General features: G+C 55.3%; 5 protein-coding genes across 5 annotated transcripts; 1 reads left to right on the top strand and 4 right to left on the bottom strand.

Moving 5' to 3' along the window:
- Window positions 1-241: 241 nt before the first annotated feature.
- UBC2 (Ubiquitin-conjugating enzyme E2 2) lies at window positions 242-948 on the bottom strand (the record flags this gene model as incomplete). The annotated part of the gene is made up of 4 exons (XM_051447736.1): window positions 242-365; window positions 422-646; window positions 765-829; window positions 907-948. 4 exons carry the CDS (start codon window positions 946-948, stop codon window positions 242-244), a joined length of 456 nt encoding a protein of 151 aa, XP_051301334.1.
- A 664-nt stretch (window positions 949-1,612) lies between these two features.
- J4E86_007213 (uncharacterized protein) lies at window positions 1,613-3,568 on the bottom strand (the record flags this gene model as incomplete). Its single annotated transcript, XM_051447735.1, has 2 exons — window positions 1,613-2,692; window positions 2,759-3,568. The coding sequence occupies 2 exons, from the start codon at window positions 3,566-3,568 to the stop codon at window positions 1,613-1,615; spliced, it is 1,890 nt and encodes a 629-aa protein (XP_051301333.1).
- Window positions 3,569-7,246: 3,678 nt separating this feature from the next.
- J4E86_007212 (uncharacterized protein) lies at window positions 7,247-13,990 on the bottom strand (the record flags this gene model as incomplete). Its single annotated transcript, XM_051447734.1, has 3 exons — window positions 7,247-9,073; window positions 9,125-13,650; window positions 13,702-13,990. 3 exons carry the CDS (start codon window positions 13,988-13,990, stop codon window positions 7,247-7,249), a joined length of 6,642 nt encoding a protein of 2,213 aa, XP_051301332.1.
- Window positions 13,991-14,443: 453 nt separating this feature from the next.
- On the top strand, window positions 14,444-15,235 carry J4E86_007211 (uncharacterized protein; the record flags this gene model as incomplete). Its single annotated transcript, XM_051447733.1, has 1 exon — window positions 14,444-15,235. One exon carries the CDS (start codon window positions 14,444-14,446, stop codon window positions 15,233-15,235), a length of 792 nt encoding a protein of 263 aa, XP_051301331.1.
- Window positions 15,236-15,590: 355 nt separating this feature from the next.
- Window positions 15,591-15,871, bottom strand: J4E86_007210 (uncharacterized protein; the record flags this gene model as incomplete). The annotated part of the gene is made up of 2 exons (XM_051447732.1): window positions 15,591-15,611; window positions 15,671-15,871. 2 exons carry the CDS (start codon window positions 15,869-15,871, stop codon window positions 15,591-15,593), a joined length of 222 nt encoding a protein of 73 aa, XP_051301330.1.
- Between the last annotated feature and the right edge of the window lie 2,334 nt (window positions 15,872-18,205).

The following is an 18,205-nucleotide window of genomic DNA, read 5'->3' as shown; positions in this document are numbered from 1 at the left end:
AGGATCCCTGCATTAGTGGAGCGACAAAGACAATCACGCTTCTCTACATGATCAGCGACTCCAACGAAAACGGACGTATATTGGCTACGCCACGAACATAGAACCATAGTGAACCAAACTCCACGCCGCAAAGCCTCACACAAAACGCCCCTGGCTGCCATTAACAAACATGACATTGTCCCTGTCCCTTGTAACTCCATCCCATGCCGTCGTGTCGTGATATTCGTACCCCAGTCGCCCCTCAGTCCTCCCAGCTCTTCTCCACCGTCTCGCGCACGCGCTTGGTGTACTCCTTGCGGTTCTCTTTGTACAGGTTCGATGCTTCGACATTGGCGGGAGACGAGGTGTTCGGGTCGTTTAGTAGACTGGACCCTTTTAGCATGTGTCGCGCTGTAGCCCACCTAGCTCTACTGTGACGTACCTCTGAATACTGGTCAGGATGGCTGCCACGTCGTACGTGGGCGACCACCGGTTTTGCAGAATGTCCAGACACAGCTCGCCGGTCCCGTATACGTTGGGATGGAACATCTGGCTAATAAACTTGACGCCCGGCGGCTTGTTTGGGTATGCCTCCTCGAAATGCATTATAAGACGGAAGGTCCCGTCTTCGAACGGTGTGTCTGCTGGGCCGATGATAACTGCGTTCCTGTCTATGTGTCAGCAGTCAAGCTCAGACATAGGTTATTGCCGCTGCTGTGTGTCCGAAAGTCGAGAGTGACTGCGAGGCTTCGGTGTCGCGTGCGGGGGAATGCGGTGAGCCGTACCAGGTCATGACATTATCCGCAACTGGAGATGCAGAGACGCCGGCGGGAGGATCAGTTTGCATGCGCTGTTTTTGTCAGTACGATATTCTCTATTGAATTGCGCAAACATCCAGAGCTTGCTGGTGCTGCTCTAGTGGCGTACCTTGAAGTCGCGCATCAGACGGCGGCGGGCTGCAGTAGACATGGTTGTGCGTAGGTGATGGACGGAGCTCGAGGTAGTTGAAGCGGAGTGGGAGGTTGAGGTAGAACAGACACGGTGGATATAGCTACAACCAAGGTTGGTGGTACTGAGTCGCAGACGTAACTGGCACCTTCCGCTGTCGGTCGCTCGGCTTGTGGAGGCAAACGCCACCTCACGTGTAGCTTGAAACTTGGCTTATCGCAGTCCCCCAATCGTGGTACTCACCATTACGCCCCTCCTTGTCCCCGCCGCCTCGCACCAGAGTCACACAGCTTCACAGCACCACCCTCCATTCTTTCACACATGATCAACGCCGACGTCAATTCACTCTGCACCGAGGTTACGTTTTCAGGTTTATTGTTGCACTGTGCTCTACATAGCCAGATCACCCGTCGCCCATGTATGGCCTGTTCAAGATCGTCATCGCTGTAACGCCTTTCCCTCATATGCCCCAAAACGCCGTAAATGCAACTCATTCTGACCATGCTGTTTGCAGAACGCTTGAAATACACACCCTGCGTCGTAAAGTCGTACGCCATGAGTCGCTAATAAAACTGGACATTAACAGCATCGCTAGAAACAGACTGGAAAGATGAAATGTCGGCATCCGTAATAACACAAATTGATCGAAAGGGAAAAAGGTCGTGGTTGCTTGGTGAACGTGCCCTCACTGGCCAGCTGCTCCAGCAAGACCATGGTGGGATGCTTGAGCTGACTTCTCACGGCCCAAGTAGTCGACGATGGGGAAGCGGGCACGACGCTCGAGCTCATCCAGAGGAATGTGCGAGCGGATGAAGCGGTTCTGGTCGTTGGCCGGTGGCTGGTAGTCCCAAGACTCCTTGCGACCAATCTTCAGTGCACTGCAAGCAACCTGGCGCATGCGCTGGCTCCGGACGACGTCGTTGTGGATGGTCTTGAAGTCCCACTTCTCGCTCGCCTCCGCCTCGAACTTGGCCAGCATCTTCTGGTTGTGAGGCTCTGGGGAGGTGGCAAGATCATGCAGTTCCTGCGGGTCTTCAACCAGGTTGTAGAGTTGCGGTCCGTCGGCAAGGGAGTAGGTGAACTTCCACTCATGACGACGGATCATGTAAGTTGGAGTAACGGTGCCTTCGCCCATGTACTCGCCGAACACCTCGTCTTTGCCTGGCTTGTCTGAGACAAGATACTCGTGAAGGCTGACACCGTCCAGTGGCAGACGATCATCGACTTGTCCTCCGGCGAGGTCGACGAACGTGGGCAGGAGATCCATTGTCGACACCGATTCCTTGACCTTCTTGGGAGCGATGTGGGGTCCATTGATGATCATCGGTACTCGCGCGCTGTTCTCATACCAGCTCATCTTGTACCACAGGCTCCTCTCGCCAAGCATGTCGCCGTGGTCTCCAGAAAAGACAATGATGGTGTCCTTGTCCAGCCTGCAGTTCTTGAGGAGACGGACGAGCTTGCCAACCTGGTCGTCAACAAAGCTGCAAGCAGCGAAGTAGGCACGGCGCGCGCGGATCTTGGCCTCGTCTGGAACGGGGTTGTCCCACAGGTCGATGGTCTTGAGCAGGCGCTGGGAGTGAGAGTCCTGGTTCTCTTGGGCGATCTCAACCTTGGGTAGAGGAATGTCGACGCCCTCGTATCGGTCCCAGTACTCCTGGATCATTGTGTAAGGGTCGTGTGGGTGGGTCAAAGAGATCGTCAAGGCGAATGGCCGACGGCTCTCGGGGTCAGACCGAACGTAGTCGTAGAGGTACTGTTGAGCCTGAAGGTATGTGTTAGAAGACTTCCTGATACCGCTGGAGTATATTGTACTACTGAGATTCCTTACCTTGTGCATGACATCTTCGTCATAGTCGAGTTGGTTGGATCGCACACATGGTCCGGCTTGCATGACCGAAGCCATGTTGTGGTACCACTCTTGACGCTCCTCTGGCTTGTCCCAGTTGACGGACCATCCCAGGTCGCCAGGGTAGATGTCGGAAGTAAGTCGGTGCTCGAAGCCATGGAGCTGGTCAGGGCCGATGAAGTGCATCTTTCCTGCAAGCGCAGTCTCGTAGCCTTCGCGGCGGAGGTAGTGGGCGTAGGTCGGGATCTCTGGGCTCAGGATCGAGGCGTTGTCGTATCCTCCGATCTTGGATGGCAACTGACCGCTGCACATGGTGAACCTAGATGGTGCGCACAAAGGTGAGTTGCAGTAAGCGCTCGCGAAGTTGACGCCGGTCCTAGCAAGCTCATCAAGATGAGGTGTCTTGATAACTGACTCTGGGTCATTGAACTTTAGCATGGGTGCGGCCATCTGATCGGCCATAATGTACAAGATGTTGGGACGCTTTCCGTCTCCCGAAGTGCGAGCCTGAGTCGCATAGCTGTCCGATTGTTGACGAAGAGTCTGAGCAGTAATGAAATCGCTTCCGCCTTGCTGAGCATCTGAGAACCCGTTGCCGGAGAAGCCATCGCTACGGTTGACATGGCCGTTACCATTACCGTTCATGGCTGTAGAAGAGAAGGAAAAGTCGCCGCCAACGGGAGCCTGGGCCTCCTTGAGTGAGACACCGCCGTCCTGGCTGAAGGCTTGCTTGGTGGTGTGGACATAGGATGAGGGCGGCGACTCTGGGTCTAGCAAGAGACTGGGTGCCATACTGTAGTGGCAGTGGTTGTGGTGGTAGACTTGAAGCTTGGATGGTATTGTAGGAAGAAGCAATTAATTCCTGAAAGTAGGTGAAGGCAGGAAACTTGGTGGGCGAACTCTGGTTGAGATGAGGGCAGTGGGACCTTTATAGATAAGCTGGATAAGAAGAGCGACGCCCCGGAAGTCGCGTCGGCCGCACGGTGTATGTGGGGAAGTGCGACCCTGACGCGCCTTACAAAAGGTTGGGTCGTGACTTCCAGCGGTCACGCAATCCTACGCAATCCACGCTTCGAGTGACCAATCCCGCCCGAACTAGTCCCTTTTGGGCGATGGCGAAATTCCACCTCTACGAGCACACCGCCCTGGTCTGACTTCAAAAGGCCCGACCGGCCGCAGTTCGATGTTCGATGCTGGAGGGATCATCATGGAGCGTTTCATCGAGCACGCGATCTTACCTCACGTCTTGGCTGGGGTATTCACCATTTAGCGAGCAGGGTTACCTCAATTCTAGAACAAGATGATGTATCTTGTAATTCATAGTGATTGTTGCAAAACTCTAACATGAAATTCTTTCAGTGATTTCGTAGTCGCCTCGCCATTTCTGCGTAACATGCAAGTTGTGTGCGCGGCCAGACTCTGGTAGCGCTCAGTCATCCTCCCGCCTTCCGCTGCAGGATTCAAGATTGCCACGCTGCATCACCCACAGGTAGCAAGCCTGGCCAGACCAATCCCTTTACAATCATATCCGCACAGCCATGCAACAGAACACAGCATGTCTGCCCGTTGCTAGCGCATGTATTGCCAGTGTGATCAATCCCTTTCGAGGAGCAGCGACCACGGACGTCGAGATTGACAACGCCATGCATATGATCCGTATGCAGGGTAGTCGATCAAGTCGGGACTACGTAACAGCCAAGCATGCAAGCATGTACATCCGCTAGATTTTGAGCACACGAGGAATTGATGAAGTTTGGGTAGGAGTCGTGGAGGACTTGGCACGTCGCTTGGCACCGCAAACCTTACCTGTGTAGTGTGCGACCTTAGTTGCTCATCTTCTACCTACTGACTGAACATCATCTTGACATTATTCAACCAACACTGTATGCGATGACTCAACTGCATGCTGCGCGTCCCCTTGCCACCGTTATCGCGAGCGCCACTCGGTCAACTCCTCGCGACCTCGCGACTCCTCGGGACGTCGCTCCTACGTGAACATGCATGGCACGCGAGCATTGAAGTCGTCCAGGCTCCACCGGTATACACTTTCGTGTTCGGATCATCTAGCGACCGGTGCGAGGCGGAGTGTCCGCATGTTCTTCCAGATCCCACCGTCATTGGTCTGCTGCGTCCGCCTAGCCCGAACGAGAGATGTCTCGTTGCATTGGCGAATCAACACTATTTGACGCCAAGTGGCTGCAGGCTACTGATAGCGCGCTGCAGTCTCCAACGACACATGCATGCGGCTCTCCGAAGGCTCGCTGGCACTAGAGTCTTCGCAGGATTCACCGGACAGGCACGTGAACATGATTGTTTTGTCGGCTCGACCCGTTTGTGGTCTGACTCCTTCAAAGTCTCTCCGACCTGCACGCAGATTGATGTGTTGGCATCGATGCGCCGAGAAACTACTGTAATTGGACGTCGTATCAGTTCGGCCAGACTTGAGCTGCCTCGTGGTACAGTCGTCGTTCGGTTAGAGAACTGCAGGGGCAAGGGGCCTTCGGAGCTTATCCATCGTGTCCACAACTCCAGATGCAGTTATCCCCACGCGATGGTCTTGATTTTCGACTCGAGGGCTAGATCGCGCGCTGTACATGCATGCTCGCTCCGCTCCACCACCACCGTAAGCAGCATACAAACAGTTCTAGGTTGAGTGTTGAATTGAAGGTTTACCCACCCACACCTAAATGTCATGTTTACATTCCAAGTCCACTAAGCTATGCAAGACCCACAAAAAAGTAGTTCACCACATTACAACCCAGCAGTGATATCACAACTATCCTGTCCTCCAACACCACGACTAGCACAGAACAACATCAGTCATCATGCTAGCCACTCCATTCTTCCCTGGACCTGTTTCCCTCTCCCGGGCAAAAGTTCCTCGCAATCTCGATAACAACCACCTCCCCCACTTGCGCTAACACCAGCCCTTCATGCCCACCTGGTACGAATCGATAATGGAATCTTGCAGGCGCAGAGCTGCGTCAGCTTGCCAACTGCATCTCCACATACGCTAGACTCCAGCATCCGCGACGCACGCACGACTTGCAGTGCTTGCAGTCCCGTCCGTCAACACAAGCGCTATATCCAGACATACCAGATCACGAGGACCCTCAAAACACCAAAACACCAAGGCACCCAGCCAATCGCCGGCGCATCCGAAGACAAAGTCCGCGAGCTCAGTCTTCTTGGCATTTTCCCGACCGACGCCCGATACTCTTGAATGACTCTTGATAACCGGGCGGCGGGTTGTCGCCCGAGCGTTGAGCGACGATCCGGTCGGTGAGAGAGCGACGGGCCGGGACCACGACTCCGAGACGACCGACGACCGAAGTGCGCATAGTCGCCACCGAGCCTTTGGGGTCCACATACGCTAGTGTAAGAGGAACTTCATGTTTTTGGGAAGGTTCGTGGAGGAGGCTGATTGGTGGGTATGGTGTCCAGCGCATATGTCGCGGGCCTTTCCGACTCGACTTGTGCTGCTGAGTATGAATTGACGAGACGGAAATTCTCGCCGCAGTTGCTGGTAAGAAAGAATGTAGCCGGAGAGCGGCCTTGCAGTGTCGCTGGCGTTACGTATGAGATGGTCATGAGACGTGCAAGGTAAGATAGGTACTTATTACAGATCCATTAATGAAGCCAATGCAGATAGCAGCAGCATGCCTGCAAAGACGGTAGCTTAAGGAGTGTCAGTATGAAAAGATCGCGAGACCATGCCGAGCCAGCTTTGTTCAATTACATACAGCATTTCTAATCATCACGACTCGACGCTGTCATACAGACCAAGACAGCAATCATCCTAACGTCACCTATCGAACCAGACTTCACATTCTATATCGAGGTGTCAATACTGAAAACGATGTCGAGCCAGCCCTGTCCGCTCGACATACAACATTTCTAATCAGCACGACTCCATGACCATGATAGCAATCATCCCAACGTCAACACTCGACATACTATACCCATGTGTCAGTAATCAAACGAAGCCGGCCCCCTCCTCATTGTCACGATGATATAGAAAACAACATGGATACGTGGGCAAAGACGCCGGTCGATTACGATCACGAGTACACCACAACTATTTCGTCAACCGCAGCCCGAACCGACCTTACTACTTGACGATGAGTAAACCACCACACATCCAAGGTCACCCAACACATCACGACACAGCACCCCAAACCCCATGAATCTAAGAACGCACATCAATCTCAAATTCCCATAAACACCATGTAATGCTATAGTACAAACACGACTTCGAAAAGAGCAAACTCATCCCAGAGCCTTACTAATCCCATGCATGAACTTCGCTGTATACCCATTTTGATAACACATCTTTCGTCCCTCGGGAAAAAGATAACCATGAACGTGAAACTCTGAAAACATTGAACAAAAGAGAAAGAAAATATATGCTCGCATCCCCATCTCACCCCATCCATCCCATCCCTTGAATCCTCGAACTCATGACGTTTCCTACTCAGCGCCCGCCTGCCCTCCATTACCACCACCCCCCCTTCCACCCCTCGGCCTCTTCCCTCCCCTCGTCGCACCCTCACTATCATCTTCAGCACCGCGCTTCTGGCCCCGTCCAGCTTGACCAGCTTGACCAGGTTGGAAACCCGCAGCAACGGGGTTAAGGCCACGAGCCGGCGAACTCTGATTCTGACCCTGGTTCTGATTCTGTTGACCGCGACCCCGTCCACCGCCTCGACCGCCCCCGCGACCGATTTGCGATGCACCGGGACCTTGGTTGTGTTGCTGTTGTTGCTGGTTCTGACCTTGCTGACCTTGATGTTGTTGCTGCGGCTGGTTCTGGCCTCGTCCGCGTCCGCCAGGCATGGGGATACCGGTTCCGCCGCCGCCGCCGCCGCGGGGGATGTTGGATTGGAGGGCGCCGCGGAGGGCCTGGGCTCCGGTTCCTGCGCCGCGTCCTGATTGCTGTTGCTGCTGTGCTTGCGGCTGTTGAGCTTGGGCTTGGCCTTGGACTGTGAAACCTGGCTGAGGTAGTCCTCGTCCCATTTGGTTCTGGGTTTGCTGGAATGGGTTTGGGGCGGTGCCGTGGCCGGCGGCCTGGAGGAAGGGGTTGGGCTGTGTGGCTTGAGTAGGAGTAGCGTTGTTGGTGCCGTTTGCTTGAGGTGTGTTGGTCGCGGAAGGCGCCGCTGGCTGTTGCTGTGCTGGTGTTGATGTATTCGGCGCAGCTTGTGAGGGAGCAGGCTTGGCGGGTGTGGCGGGTTGTGCAGGCTTAGTGGCTTCCACAGGCTTCTGGGTCAGCGCAACAGCGTACACCTTTGCGACCTCCTCGGTCGGCGTCTCCTTCGCAGCCTTCTCGACGTAGCTGAACCTGGTTCTGAACAGTTTCAACTGTGAAGCGTTGAGTTTCGCCTTCAATTCATGCGTCTTGGTCAGCTTCGCTTCTAGTTCCTCGAGCTTCTCCTTCAGCTTCTTCTCCCAAGCAGCGTTGACGGCAGCCAGGTCCTCGCCCGAACCAGCCGCCTTCGGTTGTTCAGGTTCCTGCTTCACACCCGTAATGCCATCGATAGCTTTCTGAGTCTTGAGCTGATCGATCTGTGTATTGAGCTGCTTGATCTGTTCGTTGAGCTGCTTGATCTTCTCATCCCTCGCAGCTGTTTGCTTCTCGAGGTTCATATGAATCTGAGATTTCACCACCGCCAACACCCCACTGTTGGTCTTGAACCACTTCCTGAGCTGATCTTCCGTGACTGCAGGTCGTGGTAGATCCTGTGTGTTGATCATGCCATCCGGTACAGATTGAGTCTCGGTTGTCCCTTCACTGGTAGCGTTTTGAGTCGAGGCAGCGGCCTGCTTCTCTTGTCGTAGACTCTCGAGCTCGGCTTGGTGAGCCTCCTTCAAGCGTTCGACCTGTTCGCTGGATTCGGCCTTGGTCTTCTTGATAGACTCGTTGTATTTGTTCTTGATCTTCTCTAGGGCGCCTTCTCTCCTAGTGATCGTGTCTTCACGGGCTTTCAACGATGCTTCGAGTTCGTTCAGCTCGGCCTCTCGCTGGTCGAGTGAAGCCTTCAGGGCTGTGATCTGATCGTCGTTGTGCGAGGCTTCCGGTTGTGTCTGGCCCTCGGTGGGTTGTTGTCCAGACTTCGCACTAGCAAGTTGAGCCCGCAAATCGTCGACTTCGGCGGCCTTCGCAGCGAGCTCCTCCTTGAGCTTTTCAGTGTCCACGGCCGTGGCGGAGTCGGTCGCGGGCTCGGCAGAAGCCGGGTTCGATGACGGTTGTTGCTGTGAAAGCTGGTTCCGAAGCTCGTCGATGGTGGTGTCTTTCGTAGCCTGCGGAAAAGTTAGTCTCGGGCATGTGACAAGAACGTCACTGGAACTTACGGCTTCCTTCTGGAGCTCGCCCAGTGTCGACAGTTGCGCCTGTAGCTCGGACAGTTGGTTTGCAATGGCAGATCGGCTGCTCTCGGCATTCGAAGCCTTTTGCTGAGCTTCACCCAGCTGCTTCTGCAGAAGAGCCAGCTGGGCCGTCGTAGCATCAGAGTTCTCGTTGATCTGACCCTCTTCGCCCGCATCTGCATTCTCAGCTGCCTGGGTAGAAGTGTTCGCCTGAGCAATGGCTTCGTCGCGAGCAGTCTTCGCGGCATTAAGCTCTTGCTGGGTCGTCGCCAGTCGTGCGCGGGTCTGCTCCAACTCTTTCTGAAGTGCCGCCGTTCGCTCCTGGGATTGTCCGGCGTTGGCACTTGTGGCTTGGGCGTTGGTGAGCTCTTGGCGGATGCGGTCGACCTCCTTTTGCAAGCTTGTACTCGATTCCTGCGCCTCCTTGAGCTGTGCAGTGAGTGCGGTGATTTCAGCCCTCTTCTCTGACATGCGCTGATTATGTGTCTTTTGGAACTTTTCTCGCTCGGCCGCCTTGATGTTATCTCGCTCAGCATTCGCCTTCTGTACGTCGCTTGTGAGAGCTGTAATCTGTTCGTTGAGGCCGGCGACCTGCTCGAGTGCCTGGTCGCGCTCCACCTTGTGGTCTTCGATCTGTTGTTTGAGATCTTCGAGATCCTTGGGGTCGATGCGATCGTATCGCTGGAGCACGTCCTGGTGACGCTTCTGCCAGCGGTCGCGATCCTCCTCAACAGCCTTGAGGTGACCTACATTGAGCTCGAGCTCGCCCTCAAGTTCAGTCACACGAACTTGCAAGGGTTCCAACTCAGCCTGCAGATCCTCCAGTGCCTTGGCCTTCTCAGCAAACGAGGCTTGAAGACGCGTGTTTTCGCTGCGCAACGTCGCATTGCTCTCGCGGTAGACGTTAAGTTCTTCGAGGTTCTTGTTGAGATGTGCAAGGCTGGAGTTGCTCTGCGAACCCGAGGCCTTGGCTTGCTCTTCCAGTAGCTTCTCTCGCGTCTGGTCGAGCTGACCCTGGGCGTGTGTGAGTTGCTGCTCGAGACGCTTTGACTCCTGCACTTTGAGGTTCAACTGAACTTCCAAAATCTCCTTCTCTCGGCGGAGATAGGTCTCGATGTCCTGGAGGTTGTTAGAGCCGGACTCCGTATTGCTTGGCTCCCCAGTCGATGCGCCCCGGTCGTTCTTCAAGCTGTTGATTTGCTCTTTGTATTCGTCGAACTGCTTGAGCAATGTCTGGTTGTATTGCTTCAAGTCGTCGTGGCGGCGTCTGGCCTCTGCAAGCTGCTCCTCATAGCGACCCTCAGTAGACTTCCAGTGTTCTTGACTCTGCTCCAGCGTTGTGCGTGCAGCTTCTGCTTGCGTCTTGAACTCTGTGATCTGGGATTGAAGCTGATTGTATTCGTCGCGCAGCTCACGGAGCTTCGTCATGCTCTCGGCGTGCTTCTGGAACTCGTGCTCGTAGTCCTTCTGGGCGCGCTCGGCGATGTCGGCTTGAGTCTTCACGTATTGCATCTGGTTCTCAGCCTCAGCCTTGTAGTCGGCTACATCATTGTTGAGTCGGGTGATCTCTGCTTCCAAGGTTTCCTTCTCTTGTCTGAGGACCAACGTGTCTTGCTCATGCTTTCCTCGCAGTTCGGTAAGCTCGGTGCTGCTTGATGCGAGCTCAGAAGAGATGTCTTCCACGCGCTGTTGCAGATCGCGGATAGTAGCATCCTTCTCTTCTTGTGCAAGGTTAAGTTGCTCCTGGAGTCGTTCGTGGGCCTCGACAAAGGTCTGCAATCGGTTCTCGGCATCCTGAGCGATGTCCTGGAAGCCGGCAATCTGGGCAGTGACGGCCTCCAGATCCTCTTCCTTGCGCTCGATCTTGCGCTTAAGATCCGAAACCTGTTCCGCGAGCTCTTCCTCGCGACTGACAGGATCTTGCTCATCGTTGGCCTGCGATCGTGGTTGAAGAGCCTGTAGGCGCTCCTCGGACGACTGAAGTTGGTTCTGGAGTTCCTTAAGGCGTTGCTCCAACTGGTGGCGCGTCGTTTCAGCGGTCGCAGACTTGACTTCGGCACTGTTACGTGCTGCAATGAGGTCGTCGATGCGTCGTTGCGTTTCGGTTCGCTCGTAGTCTCTTTGCTGGGTCGCCCTCTTGTGCTCGGCGATCTCGTCCTCCAACTTGCTTTCAGCGCTCTGCAAATCTGTCCGAAGCTTGTCCACCGTGTTCTGCAGCTCGCGTCGGCTCTCCGCGGTGGCCAACTCAGCTTCGTTGCGCAGACTCTGAATCGAGGACACCATGTTGCTCAACCGATCGCGCTCGGTCATCAACTCCTGGTTCCTTTCCTTAAGACGTGCTTCAATAGTCGCGGACATTTCCCGAGATGCCTTGAGCTGCACCATCTCGCCCTGCAAGCTCTGAAGACGTGCCTCAGCTTCCGCAGCGTTCTGGGTGGCCTTGACAAGCCTGTCGTCCTGTTGGGCCATGGTGGCTTGGACCTTGTTGTAGCGTTCCTGGAGGGAGTCCTTCTCGGACTGGAGCAGTTTGATGCTACCCTCAAGACGGGCATACCTGTCCTGCTCTCGACGCACCTGCGACTCGAAACGGAGTTTGTCGCTCTGGAGCTGGGAGTTGTCCTTGGTCAGACTATCAACCTGCGCCTTGAGTGTAGTGCGGTCTGTGGCACTCTCCTCTTTGAGCAGGTCAATGTGGGATTGAAGGTCCTTGATAAGCTTGCTGTACTCGGGGATCTCGCGGGATGAAGAGCCGTTCTCGAGAAGCAAGGGAGCTCCGCCTGCAGGCACAGACTGTGCGAAAGCGGATGTTGACTGCGAGTGAGACGGCAACTGACCCCGACCGCCAACTATGCGGCTGTACATGTCGCGCTCGGTCTTGAGGGTTTGCGAGCGAACGTTGAGTGACTTGATCTCTTCTTCCTTCTCAGCGACCACGGAGCGTAGACGGCCAAGCTCCTCGACGTCTTGCTGGTATTGCTCAGACTTCATGCGGACCTCTTGCCTCTCCTGTTCGTCGCCCACTTGTCGGAGTGTGCGCGTCAGTTCGGCGTTCTGTTGCTGCAGGGTAGCAATGTCCTTGTAGAGGATCAGGTGCTTCGTGATCATCTGGTGTGTAGGCGAGTCGTCTGGTACGTGCTTGTCCGGTACTTGGTTGTTCTCAAGAGCGTTGACGATGAACTCTTGCTGTTCCTCTGTGAGGCTGCCCAGACCCTGCTCTTCAACCTGGCGACGCCATAACAATGTCCGCAGCTGGATCGTCATGTCCTGTACCTGGCGACGCAGGAGAGCAGATTCGTTGTGTACGCCTTCCAAGTCACCCAGCGCCTTGCGCGAGTCGCGTTGTGCTGCCTCGCGTTCGGCAATGGCTTCTTCGAGAAGCGCGCTGATTTCGTTGTTCTGCTCGTTCAGGGCATCGTTCTGGCGGCGGAGTTCGTCGAATTCGGGTTGGTGACGCTCCAGCTCCTGCAGCATGTCGTTGAGGACACCGGTGTTCTCTTCCAACTTCTCACGGACCTTGCGAAGCTCTTTCTTGAGGTCGTTGTTCTCGATCAGTAGCTGAGTCTTGGACGCATCGGTCTTGAGCTGCGAGCCGCCAGGGGAGAAGACGACAGCAGGCGAGCCAGCTCGGCCGGGCGTGCTGAAGCCACCGTTCATGCTCATGCCGTGTCGCGGCGTTCCGGGTACGCGGACGGAGCTTCGAAGCTCGGAGTTGTCGCTCTTGAGGGTCTCGACGAGCGTCTCGAGCTCAGCAGTGCGCGCATCGGCCTCGGCAGCCCTCTCACGTTCCGCCTCGACTTCGGCCATGAGCTGGCCAATCTCGGTCGCGGCTTCCTCTTGTACGCGGCTACTGTCCGACTGCAGCTGCTCCAAGCGCTTCTTGGTCATCTCGTTATTTTGTTGGTGCAGCGTCGACAGGCGGCGCGCGCTGTCGAGCTCGATGCGGAAATGGGCCTCGGCGGCTGACGCTGCATTCTCGAGCTCCTCGATGCGCAGACGGTCCTCCTCGGCCTTGCCCTTGAGCTCTTCAATGTGTTGTCGCAACAGCGTCTCGGAGCGGTTTAGGGTGTCGATGGTCTCGGCGGCGTCGGCGTTCTCGCGCTGGAGTTGGGCAATCTGGGCATTCTTCTCTTTCCGGTACTTGCTGTGGTCGTCTGCACGTGTCTTGAGCTCGGTCGTGTACCAGTCGTTGTTGCTGCGGAGCTGCTCGATTTCCTGCTGCAGGTTGGCCTCGCGGAACTTGACATTGGTGGCCGCGCTCTCAAGCGACTGCGTCTTCTCCTCGAGCGTCGACACCTGCTTGCGCAGCTCGACCGACTTCTGGTGTTGCTCGGTGAGCTCCTTGGCGAGGCGGTCGTGTGCGGTCGTCTTGGTCTCGTGCATGGCCATGAGGTCGCGGTTCTGGGACTCGAGCGTCTTGATGCGCGACTCCAGCGCCTGCGTCTCAGACGTCGAGCTGGTGGCCGTGGCGCGCAGGTTGTGCAGCGCCGCCTCTGCCTCTTGCCGTGCATTCTCTATAAACGCGTCAGTATCAATTGGACATGCATGGCTTATGCATCGCGTACCCTCTTGGACTAGCTTCTTCTTCAATTCCTCGGCCTCCTTCTGCGCCTTCTCTGCGGTGGCCTTGAGGGTGCGCGCGCGCTGCTCTCCGCCCTGGATGGCGGCTTCGAGCTCGACATCGGTGCGGATCTTCTCCGATTGGAGGTCATCGTATGCGCGCGCCTTCGCTTCGATCTGAGTGAGGAGCGTCTGGACGAGCTCGACGGTGGGCTCGGATAGTAATGACTGTAGGGTTGTCTCTGGGACGGAATAGGACGCGGCCAGGTAGCCGACGTCGACGGTTGCCGCCATGATGGTGTATTAGTTTATTGCAGGCCTCGAACCATTCTCCGATCGGTCGAGTGCGTCCCGGGGAGAAAAGAGACAAAGGAGGGCGGTGGTGTTGACGCGAACAATGAACGGGTCCGCGGTCAAAGTCGCGAGTTCAGTTGTTTGACGACGGTCGCGCAGGGGCCAACCACTAGCGCGGCTGCCTCCCAGGCTTGAGGTCATAGCACATGTGCGTCTTTCTCCGACGCCTTCACTCGACGTCTTCCATTCACTACCTCCACCTTCACCCGCCGCACCTTCCGCGCATCCACGCTCACTACTACCGGACCTTTCCCGTTGTCTGCCGTGCGACTCTTTAGCTAGACGCTGCACACTCGACTGCCGACAGCAGGTATCCTTGACCAGGCAACAGCCACCCACGCACCTCCGACCGCATCTTCAACTTCTACCACCACCACCACCACCACTACCACCATGTCGTTTCTCAAGGCGAACTCGGCCACAGGCATGAACGCCCCCTCACCCACGCCCTCGAGCTCCTCCGCCAGCGGAAAGCGCAAGCGTCCAGCCGATGGAGCGCCCCCCGTCGTCTACTCGCAGCCGCAGGACACAGGCACCGGCGAGCACGTCTTCACCCGCCTCACCTACGTCAACGACTTCCTGCGCGAGCGCAAAGAAAAATGGCACACCTTCGACGACATCATGGAATACCTCAACATCCCGCCAGGCCACATCCAGCGCGAACAGCTGCGCCAGCTGATGCGCGCCGACAACGCCGGCAACCGGATCAGCTGGGACTCTGCGAACGAGCGGTACAAGTACAAGAGCAAGCTCAGCATCCACGACCGCGCGCAGCTCAAAGGCCATTTCCAGACGCAGAAGTCGGCCATGGGACTCCAGATCAAAGACCTGAAAGACGGCTGGTCCACCGTCGCCGACGACATCACCAAGATGGAGAACAAGAAGGAGGTGCTGGTGCGACGCGCCAAGGACGGTGTGCCAAAGACTGTCTGGGGCAACGACCCTTCTCTCATGCTGCCCATGGACCCCGTCTTCGCAAAGGCCTGGCACTCGGTCCAGGTGCCCGATAACCCGGATGAGCTGCGCAAGGCCCTTCTAGCCAACAAGCTGACCGCCGCTACGCAAGCCAAGGTTATTGTTGCCGCCCCTACCAACAAAAAGAAGAAGGGTCCTCGTCGTGGTGGCAAGCAGACCAATACCCACATGATTGGCATCCTGAAAGACTTCTCCGGAATGAGAAAGTAGACGAGTCTGAGGCTTGCAATCTCTCTCATTTGATGTGGAGTACCTTTTGCGTACGTGGTGGTTATGTTATTTCGGGAGTCATGAGTGGCTCGTGTCGATCTGCGTCATCGCAGTACCATGGATGGCATGGAAGGAACTGAGATAAAGTAGACCATGTTTGTTTCTTAACTGCATAGCGACGGCGTTGGCACATGTTTTCACGTATACTGGCGTTTTCATCTCTGGGCAACGTGGGAAGACCGTTGAACCTCCTTCAAATTGGCATAGAAAATAAACATATGTAACATTATGCATTCCCTCTTTCCCAATTACTCTCTCCCTTCAAGCCCTCCCTCCCCATACAGTCTCAGTGAAATCATACTCCGCAGCAACTGACCTACACGCAACTGTTAGCAATGTCCACGTTCTTTTTTCTGGAGTAGGTAGGGTACTTACACCGCAGCTAGGACAGTCGGTACCACAGCCGCACGGCGGCACGAATCTGGTGGCGCAGCAGCTCTCGAACTGCTGGCGGGCTTGTAGGTCGCCTTCTACGACGTCGTAGGCTTTGATGCTGCCGTCGACTTGGAGGACGTAGTTCGTGGCGGCGAGGGAGGTGCTCGCGCAGAGGAGGGTGAGGAGGGCGGTGAGCTTCATGGTTGTTGATATAAGGAGGTCGTAGTTGTAGGTAAACGTATTCTTATTGTCTGTCTGGATAGGAGGGTGGTCGTGGTCGTGCTATAGCCAGCTACTTATACCCACACAGCCCATCCCCCATCTCCTACCCCGGCCGACCATCCTACCCAACACGTACATTCATCTATCCACATCTCCACCATCTCCACCATCTCCACTGATCCAGCCTCGTTTGTCTTTCGTCCGTTGCATCACTGACACTGCGTACGCATTCTGTGGAGACGAACCCCTTGCATTTCGGCCCGTTGGCGCGTGGTTTGCAGCCTAGAGGCTGAATCATATCTAGGCGGTACTGGGCATCACACCATGAATGAAGTGATACTGCGGTGAGGAGATGTGCGAGGAGGTGGCCGCTGTGTGCCTTCGTCGTTGTCGTTGTTGGTGGTGTTGTTGTTAGTGTTTGTGGATCACAGCTAGCTACGGGGTGTTGAACTAGGTATCCGGTGAAGATGGTTATGGAAAGCAGACGTTGATATTGAACTTTTCGAATTCGTTCTTTCAGGCCAAGGCGGATAGATTACAAACATATCCCAAGTTTTTGCCCATAAGATATCATACACAACCCCAATATACTCCTCCCCATCCTTTCTCCCCTCCTCAAAGATTTCAGCAAGAAGACTACACCCAATCCATCATTTCATTCATTTCATTCATTTCACAACAAAATATACATCACAAGCATTCTCATACGCCCTCCCACACCCACAAGGCGGAGCGAAATTATTCGAGCAGCAATCCGGGATAAACTGGCGTGCATCCAGCTGCGTATCTGGTACAATCTTGACAGAGCCGTCGAGTTGGGGGATGTGCTTTGCGAACGCGGTGCTCACGCCAACGGCGGTGAGGAGGGCTGTGAGACGCATGTTGGGTGGTGGGTAGATGTGGTGGGTTACCTATTGTTGATTGGGTTGGGGATGTGGGGATGTGGTTGGTGGTGTGGAAATAAGTATGTATACTACATGTATTCCCAAACATCTCCACCTTCCCTCTACCTCAACACCACACACGTCCACGGGTACCTTGCGCACCTCCAGCTTCCCTTCTCTTCCCTTCCCTTCCCGCATCGCCTCACCCATCCACCGACCCACTTCCCACGTACAAGCCGGCGCATTTCCGCACACGACCGTCACCGTTTCGGCCCGTTCGCGTCTGGTCTCCAAGGTTAGTCCGTACCTAGGTATATAGGCTGAATAGCCAGCTCTAGCACCTGGGCAAAACCGCCCATCACCACCTCCATCTGTCTCTACTGCTTACATGTGGGTATCCTTACCGCGGGCGCAAGAGCCGTACAATGACCTGCAGCAGTCAACGGCAGTTGGATGCGCCTGCATAACCCGGGCATGGGAAGCGGGAGAGTGATGAGGGAGGTCGCGGTTTGGGTGGGCGGGAGGATGGGAGGATATGGTGACGATGATGTTGTACATACGCGTATTAGGTTTCGCGCCGTTGGAGTAGAGCAGTTTTTAGTGCTATGGCTGTTGGTTAGGTTGGTGATGGTAGCCTCGTTTCAGGTATCTGGTCGCCACTTAACGGCTTTTGGTAGCGGTTTGTCCCATGGATTTTCACCGCCTTCTTCCCTGTCCTGCATAGTGCTTCCACGGTTGTTTTTCGGTCGCTCAGTTCTACCTTGTTAGCCTTGCACGTTACAATTCTGGCATGAGTGACGAGGCTGTACATGAGGTGTAGAGGACAAGTTAGAAGGGCCTTGTCCTTTGTGGAGTGTGCGGTGTATGGATTGGTGTTATGGCGCCATCTCTGGTGTACTGTATTACCTCGACCTTTCTGATATGGTTCGGGTGCCAATCAGTTCTTGTTGTGATTTGCAGGACTACCTAGGTGGGAGGCTGAAAGGCTGAATCACATCTTGGCGCCGCTGGGTATCAGATTGCGACTTTAGGTGCGGTGCGGTGAGTTGGGGCGGTGGGATGGGATGGAAGTGTCGTGCGATGGAGGTGTTGTTGCTGGCGTTGTTGGTGGTAGTGCCCAGGTGGTAGTGTGCAGAAACCACTGCCATGTGTGAGTATTTTCGGACCTGGTAACTGGGAATTATGAGGCTGGAGGAGAGTCCCGATATTTACCCGTAGCTGTGGCCCAAGGTGATCTGGGTTGGCGGTCAGTGGTTAGTGATACGAGAAGCCATGTCTGTCGTAGTCCTGTCCGTGTCAGCTGTTATTGCTTCTAGTAGCTATCTACTTCACTCTTCATGGCACTCATAAACTTCGAAATGTTGAAATCTGTACTTGCACGCTATCTAATATTGACATTAGCGCAGATGTTTGATTCCATGCTGACATC

This window comes from Alternaria arbusti (assembly GCF_024043155.1).
Source record: "Alternaria arbusti strain BMP 1465 chromosome Unknown scaffold_9, whole genome shotgun sequence".
Classification (NCBI taxonomy): Eukaryota; Fungi; Ascomycota; class Dothideomycetes; order Pleosporales; family Pleosporaceae; genus Alternaria; species Alternaria arbusti.
The sequence above is the reverse complement of the archived record's forward strand: the minus strand, read 5'-3'. Positions and strand labels throughout refer to the sequence as shown.